Source organism: Nyctereutes procyonoides, unplaced genomic scaffold (genome assembly GCF_905146905.1).
Source record: "Nyctereutes procyonoides isolate TBG_1078 unplaced genomic scaffold, NYPRO_anot_genome, whole genome shotgun sequence".
Classification (NCBI taxonomy): domain Eukaryota; kingdom Metazoa; phylum Chordata; class Mammalia; order Carnivora; family Canidae; genus Nyctereutes; species Nyctereutes procyonoides.
Window position 1 is genome coordinate 35649907 of NW_026575042.1, and position 13915 is coordinate 35663821.

Here is a 13915-nt window from a genome sequence, read left to right on the forward strand (position 1 = left end):
CTGTCCCTGACCCCCCAGAGCGAATAGAGCCGGTGGGAAAAGCAGTCAGAAGCTGGACAATCACTTCAAAAAAAGTTACGATGGAAGGGATTTGGCTGCTTATAATTGGAGAAGGAAGTCAGAGGCAGGTAGCTGACTGTGGGAGGATGAGCAGGAGTTCACAAGGTGCAGAGCTGGGGTGGCAAGGAGTGTCTTCACCAGCTTGCTTTGGCTTTCCAGCTTCTTCCTGCATCCTTCCAAACCTTAGCTCCTGATCAGGCCTCGGGGCCACTGAGCCTGCATTCAGAACTCCATTTCTGGACCTGCCTCTGGGCCCCCGATGCTGGCACCCACCCCCAGAACCAGCCAGCTGGTGTGTCCCTCCCAAGCCCCCTTCTAGGGAGGCAGCTGCCCAGTCTTGGTCCTTCTTTCACCAACTCGCTCTCTTGTGTACTCACAGGTCACTGATTCGCACGCTCAGTCGGCTCGATTCCACGGGGCTTTCCCAGCACCTGCTGGCCCCCAATGGAGGCAACTCATTTGTTCATGTGTTCTCTCCCCCCAAATTTGCTTCTTCACTTCACCAACATTCCGTTTATCCAGAGCAGGCCTTGTGCTGTGCCCCGGTGGAGTGCCTAAGTGGAGCTTGGAATATGGCCACGTGGGTGGGTTTTGGGGAAGGCTTCCTGGGAGAGGCAGGCTGAGCAGGTTGGCCAGGTGAGATTGCCCTTCTTTCCCATTTTCTACCTCATTTGCCCTCTTCCATGCCTTTCTCACCCTCTGCTCTGACCTCTCATAGATGTCTCCCAGCTTTAGCCTGAGGGAATCTAGCCTGACACCTGCCCACTTGACAGATGGGGATAGTGAGGTCCCAACACCACAGAGTCATGCAGCTCAAGGAGATATGATGGCTACTTACATTGTTCCAAAGTCTGTGTGCCTAAGACTCATTTCTTCCTAGCGCAAAAGCTTTTTTCAAAACTTATACCAGTTCTCTCTTCGGAGTGCTACCCCTCCCTGCCCCTTCATCATTGCCTGATTCTCTCCAGGGAGGGATTTTTTGGAAGTCTCCATGCTTCCTGCTTTTGGACAGAGGAGCCTGCCAGGGATGTGTCCTAGGACCCTCACGAGACTATCTCCAAGGAGGGGCCTCTGGGCTGCTGTCCTTCTAGACCTCACCTGAAACAGTGAAGCTTCACTGTTTAAAGCTAGGAGATTTTGGGCACCCCATTTTAATACCCTGTGAGCCTTAGTTTTCTCATCTGTAGAATGAGGAGAACAATAGGGCTAGTAGCAGCTTGAATGAAATCAGGTTTGAGAAGTGTGCATTCATAGCAGGTGCCCATCATCAACTGCTAGTATTTAACCTGGCCCCAGATAATCATGGTCAGTGGTCAGGGAAGGCATGGAAGCTTCTGGAATGTGATGTCCAGAGGTCTGTGGGGAGGGGAGGGGAAGGATAGGGTGCCAGACTTCTGACAAAGTCTCTGGGGAAGTGAGTCCTTCCCTTCCCTACCTGAGTTTGATGGGCAGGGAAAAATACTTAAAAGAGTTCCATTCCTTTCAACCTTATTGTATACTTTATTGTCATACGTTTGAAAATGAGATTTTAAGAACTATACTAATTTGAAGAAAGCCATAAAACTTATTCTTTTTTTTAAATTTTTATTTATTTATGATAGTCACACACAGAGAGAGAGAGAGAGGCAGAGACACAGGCAGAGGGAGAAGCAAGCAGGCTCCATGCACCGGGAGCCCGACGTGGGATTCGATCCCGGGTCTCCAGGATCGCGCCCTGGGCCAAAGGCAGGCGCCAAACCGCTGTGCCACCCAGGGATCCCCATAAAACTTATTTTTGAGCTCTTATAAAAATATAGTATTTTAACAGTAGTGGTGGTGGTGTGTGTGTGTGTTTGTGTGTGTGTATGTGTGTGTGATTGTCATGTTCAGAAATCATTCTTTGTCAAAAGGGAGTATGATAGGTTCTTGGTAAGGAGAGTTTTGGAGACCAGGTACTTACGACTAATGCCAGAACTAAAAGCCCCAACAGTATTGCCCATTTAGCACAATTTTCTTTCTTCATTGTTAACATGGACTACTGTGTCCTATAGTCCTGGTCCTCAGTTTCTCCATACCATGGTTATCCAGTCCTACAATATCTCCATCTCCTGCCCTTGCCCAATCCCACCATTCTTGTTGCTCCCTCACTTTGACCTTAGATGAACAAGTTAGACATGATGGTTTTTTATTTTTTTTTAAAGTTCTTTTTTAAAAAATTTTATTTATTTATTCATGAGAGACACACAGAGAGGCAGAGACACAGGCAGAGAGAGAAGCAGGCTCCATGCAGGGAGCCTGATGTGGGACTTGATCCCAGGACTCCAGGATCACACCCTGGGCCAAAGGCAGGCACTAAACCGCTGAGCCACCCAGGGATTCCCCATTTCTGGGTTCTCTATTCTGTTCCATTGATCTGTGTGTCTGTTTTTGTGCCAGTACCACACTGTCTGGATGATTACAGCTTTGTTACATAGCTTGAAATCTAGAGTTGTGATATCTCCAGTTTTGTTTTTCTTTTTCAAAATTGCTTTGGCTATTCAGGGCCTTTTGTGGTTCCATACAAATTTTAGGAGTATTTATTCTAGCTCTGTAATGCTGGTCATATTTTGATAGAGATTGCATTAAATGTGTAGATTGCATTGGGTAGTATAGACTTTTTTAAAAAAGATTTTATTTATTTATTCAAGAGAGCACACACACACACACACACACACACACACACAGAGGAGAGAGAGGCAGAGACACAGGCAGAGGGAGAAGCAGGCTCCACACAGGGAGCTCGACGTGGGACTCGATCCCGGGACTCTAGGATCATGCCCCAGGCCAAAGGCAGGCACTAAACCACTGAGCCACCCAGGGATCCCCAGGTAGTATAGACATTTTAACAACGTTTATTCTTCCAATCCATGAGCATGGAATGCTTTTCCCTTTCTTTGTGTCCTCTTCAATTTCTTTCATATGTGTTCTATAGTTTTCAGAGTATAGATATCTTACTACTTTAGATTTATTCCTAATTATCTTATTGTTTTTGGTGCAATTGCAAATGGGATTGATTCTACTCTTTTCTTTTTGTGTATGTGCAACATAATGATTCAATATATGTATATACTGCAAAATGATAACCATAGTAAGTCTAGTTAACATTTATCACCATATGTAGTTAAAATATTTTTCTTGTGATGAGAACTTTTAAGATCTGCTCTCTTAGTAACTTCCAATATGCAATACACTGTTAACTATAGTCACCATGCATTAGACTCCCAGGACTTATATATTTGATAACCGAAAGTTTGTATCTTTTGACTCCCTTCACCCCTCCTGCCTCATCCTTCCTCCTAGCTCTGGCAACAATCAGTCTGTTCTCATATTTATGAATTTTTCTAAGATCCTACATATTAAGTAAAATCATACTGTATTTATCTTTTATGTATGACTTATTTCACTTAGCATAATGCCCTCAAAGTCCATCCCTGTCATGAATGGCAGGATTTCCTTTTTATGGATGAATAATATTCCATTGTTTATATAGTTGAACAATCTGAACGACTCAGGGGTTAGGGGCACCTACTCTTGCATAGTCAAAAATCTGAATATAACTTTTGACTTTCCAAAAACTTAACTACTAATAGTGTATTCTTGATGGGAAGCCTTACTAATAACATAAACACTTAATTAACACATAGTTTGTTATACATACATATATATATGTATTATATGCTGTATCTTTGCAATCAAGTAAACTAGAGAGAAGAAAATGCTATTAAAAAAAATCATAAGGAGGGCAGCCCTGGTGGCTCAGAGGTTTAGTGCCTCCTTCAGCCCAGGGCGTGATCCTGGAGACCCGGGATGGAGTCCCGCGTCAGGCTCCCTGCATGGAGCCTGCTTCTCTCTCTGCCTGTGTCTCTGCTCTCTCTCTCTCTCTCTCTCTCAAGAATAAATAAATAAAATCTTAAAAAAAAGAAAATCATAAGGAAGAGGAAATACATTTGGAGTACTGTGCTGTATTTATTGAAAAAAAAAAAACCTACACATAAGTGGACCTGTACAGTTCAAACCCATCTTGTTCAAGAGTCAACTGTATATAATATGTATATATATATTTTTTCTTTTCTTTATCTATTCATCCATTGATGGGCACTTAGGTTGTTTCCACATTTTTGCTACTGCAAATAATGCTGCAATGAACATAGAGGTGCAGATACCTTTTTGAATTAGTGTTATTGTTTCCTTTGGATAAATACCCAGAGGTGGGATTGCTGGATCATATGGTAGTTCTACTTTTAATTTTTTGAGGAGCTTGCATACTATTTTCCATAGCGGTTGCACCAATTTACATTCCCACCAAAGGTGCACAAGGGTTCCCTTTTCTCCACATCCTTGCCAATACTTGCTATTGCTTGTCTTTTTGATAACAGCCATTCCAACAGGTGTGGGATGGTAGCTCATTGTGGTATTGATTTGCATTTCCCTGTTGATAAGTCACGTTGAGCACCTTTTCATAAACCTGTTGGGCCATCTGTGTGTGTTCTTTGGTAAAATGTCTATTCAGGTCCTCTGCTCACTTTTAAATCAAATTATTTTTGTTTGCTTTTTGCTATTGAGTTGTATGAGTTCTTCACATATTTTGGATATTAACTCCTTATCAGATATATGATATGTGAATATTTTCTCCTATTCTGTATGTTGCATTTTCATTTTGTTAATGGTTTCCTTTGCTGTGCAGAAGGTTTTTAGTTTGAAATAGTCCCACTTATTTATTTTTGCTTTTATTGCCTTTGCCTTTGGAATCAAATTGAAAAAAAAAAAAAACATAGCAAAGACCAAAGTCAGGGAACTTACCTGCTATGTTTTATCTCAGAGTTTTATGGTTTCAGGGTCTTACATTCAAATCTTTAATGCACTTTGAGTTGATTTTTGTGTATGGCGTAAAAGGCTGGTCCAGTTTAATTCTTTTGCACGTGGCTGTCCAGTTTTCCCAACTTCATTTATTAAAGAGACTGTCCTTTAATCATTGTATATTCTTTGCTTTTTTGTCATAAATTAATTGACCAGGGGTACCTGGTTGGCCCAATCAGTAGAGTCACTCTTGATCTCAGGGTTGTGAGTTTAAGCCCTAGATTGGGGGTGGATTTTACCTAAAAAGAAAAAAGAAAGAAAGAAAGAAAGAAAGAAAGAAAAAGAAAGAAAGAAAGAAAGAAAGAAAGAAAGAAAGAAAGAAAAAGAAAGAAAGAAAGAAAGAAAGAAAGAAAGAAAGAAAGAAGAGAAAGAAAAAAATTAATTGAGCACATATAAATGGATTTATTTCTGGACTCTCTTCTGTTCTGGGATCTCTAATGCATTCTCTATGCATTTATTTCTGATTTATGTGTCTGTTTTTGTGCCAATACCATAATATTTTGATTGCTATAGCTTTGTACTATAATTTGAAATCTGTGAGTGTAATGCCTCCAGCTTTTTTGTTATTGTTGTGTTTTTGTTTTTTTCCTCAAGATTGCTTTGGCTATTTGGAATCTCTTGTGGTTCCATACAAATTTTAAAATTCTTTGTTCTCTTTCTGTGAAAATACCATTGGTATTTTTATAAAGATTGCATTGAATCTGTAGATTGTTTTGGAAATGAACATTTTAGTAAATTTTTTTCTATTAATCAGCATGGAATATCTTACCACTTATTTGTATATTCTGCGTTTCTTTCATGAATATCTTATAGTTTTCAGCATAAAGGTCTTTCATCTCTTTTTAAAACATTCTTAGATATTCTATTCTTTTTGATGCAATTATGAATGGGACTGTTTTCTTCTCTTTCTGATTAGTGAATAGAAACACAACTGATTTTTGTATGTTGATTTCGTATACTGAAACTTTACGGAATTTGTTGATCAGTTCTTTTTTTTTTTTGATTAGTTCTAAGGTTTTTTTTTTGGTGGGGTTTTTTGGATTTCCTATATAACATATAATGTCATCTGCAAATGCTGAGAATTTACCTCTTCCTTTCTGATTTAGATGACTTTTGTTATTGTTTTTGACTAATTGCTCTGGCCGGGACTTTCAATACTATGCTGAATGAAAGTGGCAAGAGTGGGCATCCTTATTTTGTTCCTGACCTTGAAGGAAAAGCTTTCTGATTTTTCACCAAGTATGATGTTAGCTCTGGGCTTGTCTTATATGACCTTTATAGTATTGAGGTATGTTCTCACTATACCCACTTTTTGAGAGGTTTTTTAAAAATCATAAATGGATGTTGAATTTTGTCAAGTGCTTTTTCTGCCTTTCTTGAGAGGATCATATGATTTCTAACCCTTCATTTTGTTAATGCAGTGCATTACAGTGTTGATTTGCAGATGTTGAACAATCTTTGCATTCCCTAGAATAATTCCCACTGAATCATGGTGTAATGATCTTTTTAATGTATTGTTCAATTCAATTTGCTAATATTTTGTTGAGAATTTTTGCATCTACATTCATCAGGAACACTGACCTGTAACTTTTTTTTTTCTTATAGTATGTCCTTGACTGGTTTTGGTATCAGTGTAATGTCGGCTTCATAGGATGAGTTCGCAAGTTCCCCTCTCGTCTATTTTTTGGAAGAGTTTGAAAAGGATTGGTGTTAATTCTTCTTCAAATGTTTGGTAAAATTCACCAGTGAAGATATCTGGTCCTGAACTGTTATTTGTTAGAAGGTTTTTGATTACTGATTCTATTTCCTTACTAGTAATTTGTCTATTCAGATTTTCTATTTCTTCATGATTCAGTCTTGGTAGGTTGAATGTTTCTAGGAGTTTAGTCTTTTTCTTCATAAGTTGTCCAATTTTTTGGCTTGTAATTACTCATAGTAGTCTCTCATGATTTTTTTTTGTATTTCTGTGGTATCAGAATATCTGATAATATCTAATAATATCTCTTTCACTTCTGATTTTATTTATTTGAGTCCTCTTTTTTTTCTTGGTGAGTCTAGCTAAAGGTTTGTCTACTTTGTTTATCTGTTCAAAAAACAAAAAAAGTTCTTAGTTTCATTGAACTTTTCTATTGTCTTTTAGTTTCTATTTCTTTTATTTCTGCTTTAATCCTTGTTATTTTCTTCTTTCTACTAACTTTGGGCTTAGGTTATTCTTCTTTTTATGGTTCCATGAAGTTAAAGTTAGGTTGTTTATTTGAGATCCTTTTTGCTTCTTAATGTATGCATTTATTGCTATGAGCTTTCCTCTTTGAATTGATTTATTTTCTTATTGTTGAGTTTAAGGCATTCTTTGTATATTTTGACTAACAGTCTTTTACTAAATACATCTTTTGCAAATATTTTCTCCTAGTCTGATTTGTTTCCTGATTCACTTGATGGCTAGCATATATTTTAATCCTATATCTATATTTTTTTGTTTTTATCCTTTTAAGATATTAATGATTTAGTTAGCCATTATTCATTTAAATTTATATATGTGCAAGTATATATATGTATACATATATATGTATGTATATATATGCACCGCTCTCTTTGTTCTTTTTCCTCTTGCTCCTCAGAACTTTCACCTTGGGATCACTATCCTTCTGTTTAAAGTACATTATTTAGGATTTCCTTTAGAGAGGGTATACTGGTGGCAAACTCACTCAGGTTTTTTTTTTGTTTGTTTAAGGAAAGTTGTGTTTAATTTGCTATCATATATGAAATTCATATAGAACAGAATTGTCATTATAAACTGGAAAGGATGGATTATTAAATAAAAGATTTTGGGATAATAACTTTTAATCTAAAAAATTTAATCTGTACTTCAAACTATACACAAAAATAAAATCCTAAGAGATTAAAAAACTGAATTGGAAAAAAACCAACTCTTTAAAATTATCAGGAGACAGTGTGGGAAATACCTTTATTTTCTTCCCTAGGAAAGACTTCTAAAAGTGACACAAAAAGTAAAAACATAAAAGATTGTGAAATTTCAGCATAGGAGAGTTACACAGGTCTGTACAATTAAACAGGCTAAAGAACAAGTGATATACTGGAAGAATATATTTATAAATATAAAACAAATAAAGGATTAGTATCTTGAATATATAAAAAATCCCAAATGAATAAGGAAGAGTGTAATAGGTGGTGGGCATTAAGGAGGGCACTTGATATAATGAGCACTGGGGGTTATATGCAGCTGATGAATCCCTAATTTCCACCTCTGAAACTAATTTTAAAAACAGACAGGGCAGACCCGGTAGCTTAGCGGTTTAGCACCGCCTTCAGCCCAGGGCGTGATCCTGGAGACCCAGGATCGAGTCCCATGTCGGGCTTCCTGCATAGAGCCTGCTTCTCCCTCTGCCTGTCTCTGTCTCTCTGTCTCTCTCTGTCTGTAATAAATAGATAAAAAATCTTAAAAAAAAACAGACAAAAAAAAAAAACAAACCAAAAAACAAAACCAAACCCAGACCAAACCAAAACGAAACAAAAAAGAACTTCTCTGTCTTCTCTGCACAATGATTTCTATTAAAACTCTATGTTCAAACTTCCCAAATTGGCTGTTGATAGTGAAAGTTTGCTTAGGAAATGAAGATGCAATTTTTCTGTGGAGAAAATGTAATTCTCATATTTGTTTAGTAACGGGCTAAAAAGAGTTGGCTTTGAAACTCTAGACTGACAGCTAACTGCTTTAATCTCAGTTGTACTTGTTTTCCCCACTGAAAAGTTTAGACTTATTAGATTTAATGAGTGACAAGTTGAGAGACATAAGATATGCAGTGTATGAAAATATACCTGAAATTATTTTTGAAGTATTGTTCCAATTACATATGAAAAATTCCATTATCTTACCAGTAATTGGGAAATTGCATTAAAAATGAGATACTATTGGCAAACGATGTAAAGTTTGGTGATACTGTGTGATGAAAGACTTCTAGAGGCTGTTTAAATTGTTACAACCACTCTAGAGAACAATTTGACTCCATCTTATAAAACTGTAAATGTACAAGATCATACCACCCATATATACAGTTCCCAGGTGTATTTCCTATAGGAACACTTCCTCAGGTGCATAAGATGACAAGTGTGAGTATGTTTACTGGAGGATGTAATGTTAAAAGCTGTGAATACAAATATCCATTAATAAATTAATGAATAAGATATGGCATATTCATATGATAGAAACTGAAATCTTTAGGAGAAATGAACCATATAGATGCAGTTGACCCTTGAACAGTGAGAAGATTAGGGGTGCCAACCCCCACACAGTCAAAAATCTGTGTATAACTTTGATTCCCTCCAAATTTAACTACTAATAGCCTACTGTTGACTGGAAGCCTCAGTGATAACATAAACAGTCAATTTAATAATATTTTGTATATTATATGTATTATATGCTGTATTGTATAAATGAAGTAAAATATAGTAATAAAGTAAGCCAATGAAAAGGAAATGTTATCACAAAAATCATAAGGAGAGAAAATACTATATTATAGTTATCAGAAAAAAATTCACATATAAGTGGACCTCTGCATTTCAAACCCATGTTGTTCAAGGGTCACCTGTGTTTGTAGAGAATGATTTGTAAACAAAGTGGGGGGAAAAAGTAAACTGAAGAACATGATGCTAGTTATGTAAATTTAATTGTCTGTAAACATAAACATTGATTATTTATATTCATACATGTATACATGTAGCATTTATATATTGACTAGAATGATACCCAAAATCTTCTGGCAATGAGGAGTGAGGATAGGAAATGGAGATCAGATTACATTATCTATAATAATTTATTTTCTTTGGAGGAAAAAAGACATTAAACAAAGAAGAGCTCAGAAATAAGAGCTGCCAATTCTGGGTGGTGGGCCTATAAGTATGAAAAAATGCTTAATAATATATTAGACCAAATGTCTATGTTGTGAAGCTTAGTGCCTTCTAGTGAGTAGCCGTTCTTCTCACCCTGAGGAGAAACCAAGGTAAAGCCCAGACTACCATGAAATTCAGAAATACCCATTTGAGGAGAAGGTATTTGCAAATTACATATCTGATAAAGGGTTAGTATTCAAAATATACAAAAAACTTATAAAATTCAACAACCCAAAAACAAATAACCTGATTAAAAATGGATAGAAGACACCAATAGACATTTTTTCCAAAGAATACATACAGATAGCTAACAGACACATGAAAAGAAACTCAACATCACTTACCAGGGAAATGCAAGTCAAAACCACAATGAGCTATCACCTTACACTTGTCAGAATGGCTATAATCAACAACACAAGAAACAACAAGTGTTGGCAAGGATGTGGAGAGAAAAACCCTCTTACACTGTTGGTGGGAGTACAAACTGGTGCAGCCACTTGGGAAATAGCATGGCAGTTCCTCAAAAAGTTAAAAATAGAACTACCCTATGAGCTGGCAATCACATTGCTAGGTATTTACCCAAAGAATACAAAAATTCAAAGGGATACGGGCACCCTGATGTTTATAGCAGTATTACCTACAGTAGCCAAATTATGGAAACAGCCCATCTGTCCATCAACTGATGAGTGGATAAAGGATGTGGTGCATATGTACAATGAAATGTTATTCAGCCATCCAAAGACTGAAGTCTTGCCATTTGCAGTGACATGGATGGAGCTGAAGAAAATGCTAAGTGAAATAAGTCAGAAAAGACAAATACCATATGATTTCATTCATATGTGGAATTTAAGAAACAAAACAAAAGAGCAAAGGGAAAAAAGAGAGGCAAACGAAGAAACACTCTTAACTATAGCCAATAAGCTGATGGTTACCAGAGGAGAGATGGGTGGGGGGATGGGTTAACTGGTGATGGGGATTAAGGAGGGCACTTGTAAACACCAGGTGATGTATGGAAGTGCTGAATCACAATATTGTACGCCTTAAACCAATATTATGCTATATGTTAACTAACTGTAATTTAAATAAAAACTTGAAAAGAAAGATCTACCCATTTGATTGTTAAACTATAGGAGAACATGCCATTGTACAGTCTGCTTCTGTAATGAAACAATGTCATAACTTCTCCTTTCCTCTTTTTATTAAATATTATTTTCACTGTTTTTTTACATTCTAATTTTAGAAATATTTTCCAAAAACCTAATGCATTACATTTGTGTGCCATTTATTCATTTATTTATTAAGTACACATTTATCTTGGTTGACCAGGTTCAGGGAAAGGATTTTGGAAAGCAAAAAGAAAGAGAAAAAATTGGTGATCAGCCTTTATCCAAATATTCAAGACCTATATGAAGAAAATTATAATTTCTTTACTGCTAGTCAGTAATTTAATTTAATCTTTAATTATAATTAAAGATCAGAATAAATGGAGATGGCTATTATAATAAACAGGATCAATATATGATGTTGTAGTGGGCAGTGTGATGTGCCACCCAGATTCCTCTTCAATGAGAATTGTTTCCATAAGTGCTAGGAATGCTACGGACAGACAGACAGCTTTCAGTTGTCATCCCTTTGGAAAGTGTCTCAGCTGAAGAAAGTGGCCTTGCCTTGGGCTATGATTCTTCCCAGGTTCCTCACACCCAAAGGCTGATTGATCAGGGAATTGGGCTATTTTAGCCTTTCCTGAGACAACTGTGACCATTCTAACTCCAGAACTTCCGAAGAGTTTGTTGACGCTGTCTCTAGATCTGCAGCACTTCAAGGTAGCTCTCTCTTTCTGCTTTTATTTGGCCTCTTTTTCACAAAGCTCTTCTTAATAAATATTGTGCATGCTAAAAAAAAAAAAAAAGATTGGTGACCAGAAACACCGCCAAGGACACTGAGGAATTCATACAGGCAAATCATAATTACAAAGGGAAGGAAAAACAATGTGAAATGGAGAGGAAGGACAGATGCATTAGGAGGTGATAAAAAAAAAAAGGGGGGATATGGGGCAGCCCGGATGGCTCAGCGGTTTAACACAGCCTTCAAGCCCAGGGCATGATCCTGCAGATCCAGGATCGAGTCCCGCATTGGGCTCCCTGCATGGAGCCTGCTTGTCCCTCTGCCTGTGTCTCTGCCTCTCTCTCTCTGTGTCTCTCATGAATAAATAAATTAAAAATGACATGAATTTGAAGCAAGTGTACGGGTGAAATAATAGGGTTGGCTGAAGATGGCAGAGGTGGAAGAAACAGCTCATGCAGCCAACACAGGCAAGGGATCTAAGAATTCATCCTTGGCTATATGGGATCTACTCTCCGTGCTAAACTAAAGGCCCTTACCAGAAGGAATCTATCTATCTATCTATCTATCTATCTATCTATCTATCTATCTATCTATCTATCTATCATCTATCTATCCATCCATCCATCCATCCTTGCCTGCTACCAGGCAAGGCATTTTAGCTAAAGAAACAAAACAAAAACTAACAAAAACAAAAACCGTAGCTGCCCACTGTCTACCACGAAGGTGCTTCATGTTTGAGGGGCGGAATGTGCTCACAGTGCGTCACGGAGGATCACTAGTGCCTGAAGCCCGCTGAGAGACTGCGGGAGCCGTTCATTCCTGGAACAGGCGTCTCCGGGCCTTGGGGGAGGGTCCTGGAGGGCGCTGGGGGCGCACGTGGGGACCTGGACTCGGGGAGGGCGGTAGAGGTTGGAGCGGCGAGCCGGGGAAGGGCTCCAGGAGGTGGGGGTCCAGGTCGAAGTAGCGCAGAGGAGAGAGCCTCTTTGGACCAGGGCCGGGGGCCCACGGCCGGGGCTGTGGCGCGGGGCCCCGCGGGCGCGGCCCGGCCGCCCTCCCAGCGCAGGCCCGCAGCTCCGGCGCCCAGCCGGCCGTGGGGCCCGCCCGCGGCGGCGGGAGCTCGGGGTCGGGGTCGGCGTCCTCCGCACAGGCCTCCTCCTGGGCGGCCACGTCTGGGACAGACGCGCAGAAGGCCTCGTGCTGGCCGGCGGCTTGGTGCCCGGGCGCGCTCGGGACGGCGCCCTGCTCCGGGCCGGCAGGCGGGTGGCCCTGGCCCCCCGCGCGCAGGAGGGCCTCGGGGACCAGCAGCAGAGTGAGGCCCCCGAGGGACACCTGCAGGACCGACGTGGGCTCGGGCTCGAGCACCAGGTCGACGTCGTCCAGGAGCAGCTGCAGGGCAGAGCCGGCGGCCAGGACCACGACGGAGGCGAGCGCGCCGGCGGCCGGGGGCCCCTCCATGCCTTGCGGGCCCTCGGGCTCCGGGGTGCGGCGGCGCTTGGCCGGGCCGGGTCCTCCGCGCGGCGGTCCCCAGCAGGGCTCGGGGTGGGCGCTGGGGCTGCGGGGCCGGCTGCCCATCACCGGGCCGGCGCTGCGGGCGGCGCTCCCGGGGCCTGGGTCCCGCACGCGGTGCCAGGTCTGGACGCCAGGGGAGGCGGCGGGGGGCGCGGGGCGCGGGGCGCCGCGGCCCGAGCGCCCGGGACTCCGGGGGCGCCTCCCGGGGGGCCCGCGGGGCGGGGGCTGGTGCGCAGCCGCGGTCTCCAGGCTTTAGAATCTGTGACCCTCCCACCGACCTGAGGGCCCTGGGTTAGGAATAGACACCAGGTGACGGGAGGGGCGGTCCCCACGGAAGCCCCGCCTCCTCGCCAAAGGAGATTACGTCTAGCGCCGCGCAATAGCAGGTTTTTTAAGGAAAGGAAGAAAAAGCTCTTGGTCTTTTGGGGCCTTCAACTAAATGAGCCATTCTACCTGTTCTTGTGGTTTGATTTTTCTATTCTGTTGCATTAAATGTCTAACCGGAGGCAATTTCACACAATTAAGGCTTTTAATCAATACTTTACATTTGATACATTTAGTACATAACAATTAATACAATATTAATTAAATTGCTATATCTTCTTAATAAGGGTTATTGGTCTACAAAATCTTTGTTTATGCTTATTTTTGAAAGATAGTTTCATTAAGTGAAAAATCCCAGGTCAAAAAATTGTTTTCTAGTATAATACTCTGCTGC

General features: G+C 40.4%; 1 protein-coding gene across 1 annotated transcript; it reads right to left on the reverse strand.

The window, feature by feature from the left end:
• Positions 1–12501: 12501 nt before the first annotated feature.
• Positions 12502–13260, reverse strand: LOC129506942 (proline-rich protein 23A-like). Its single transcript, XM_055321011.1, has one exon. The coding sequence runs from the start codon at positions 13258–13260 to the stop codon at positions 12502–12504; it is 759 nt and encodes a 252-aa protein (XP_055176986.1).
• Positions 13261–13915: the final 655 nt, after the last annotated feature.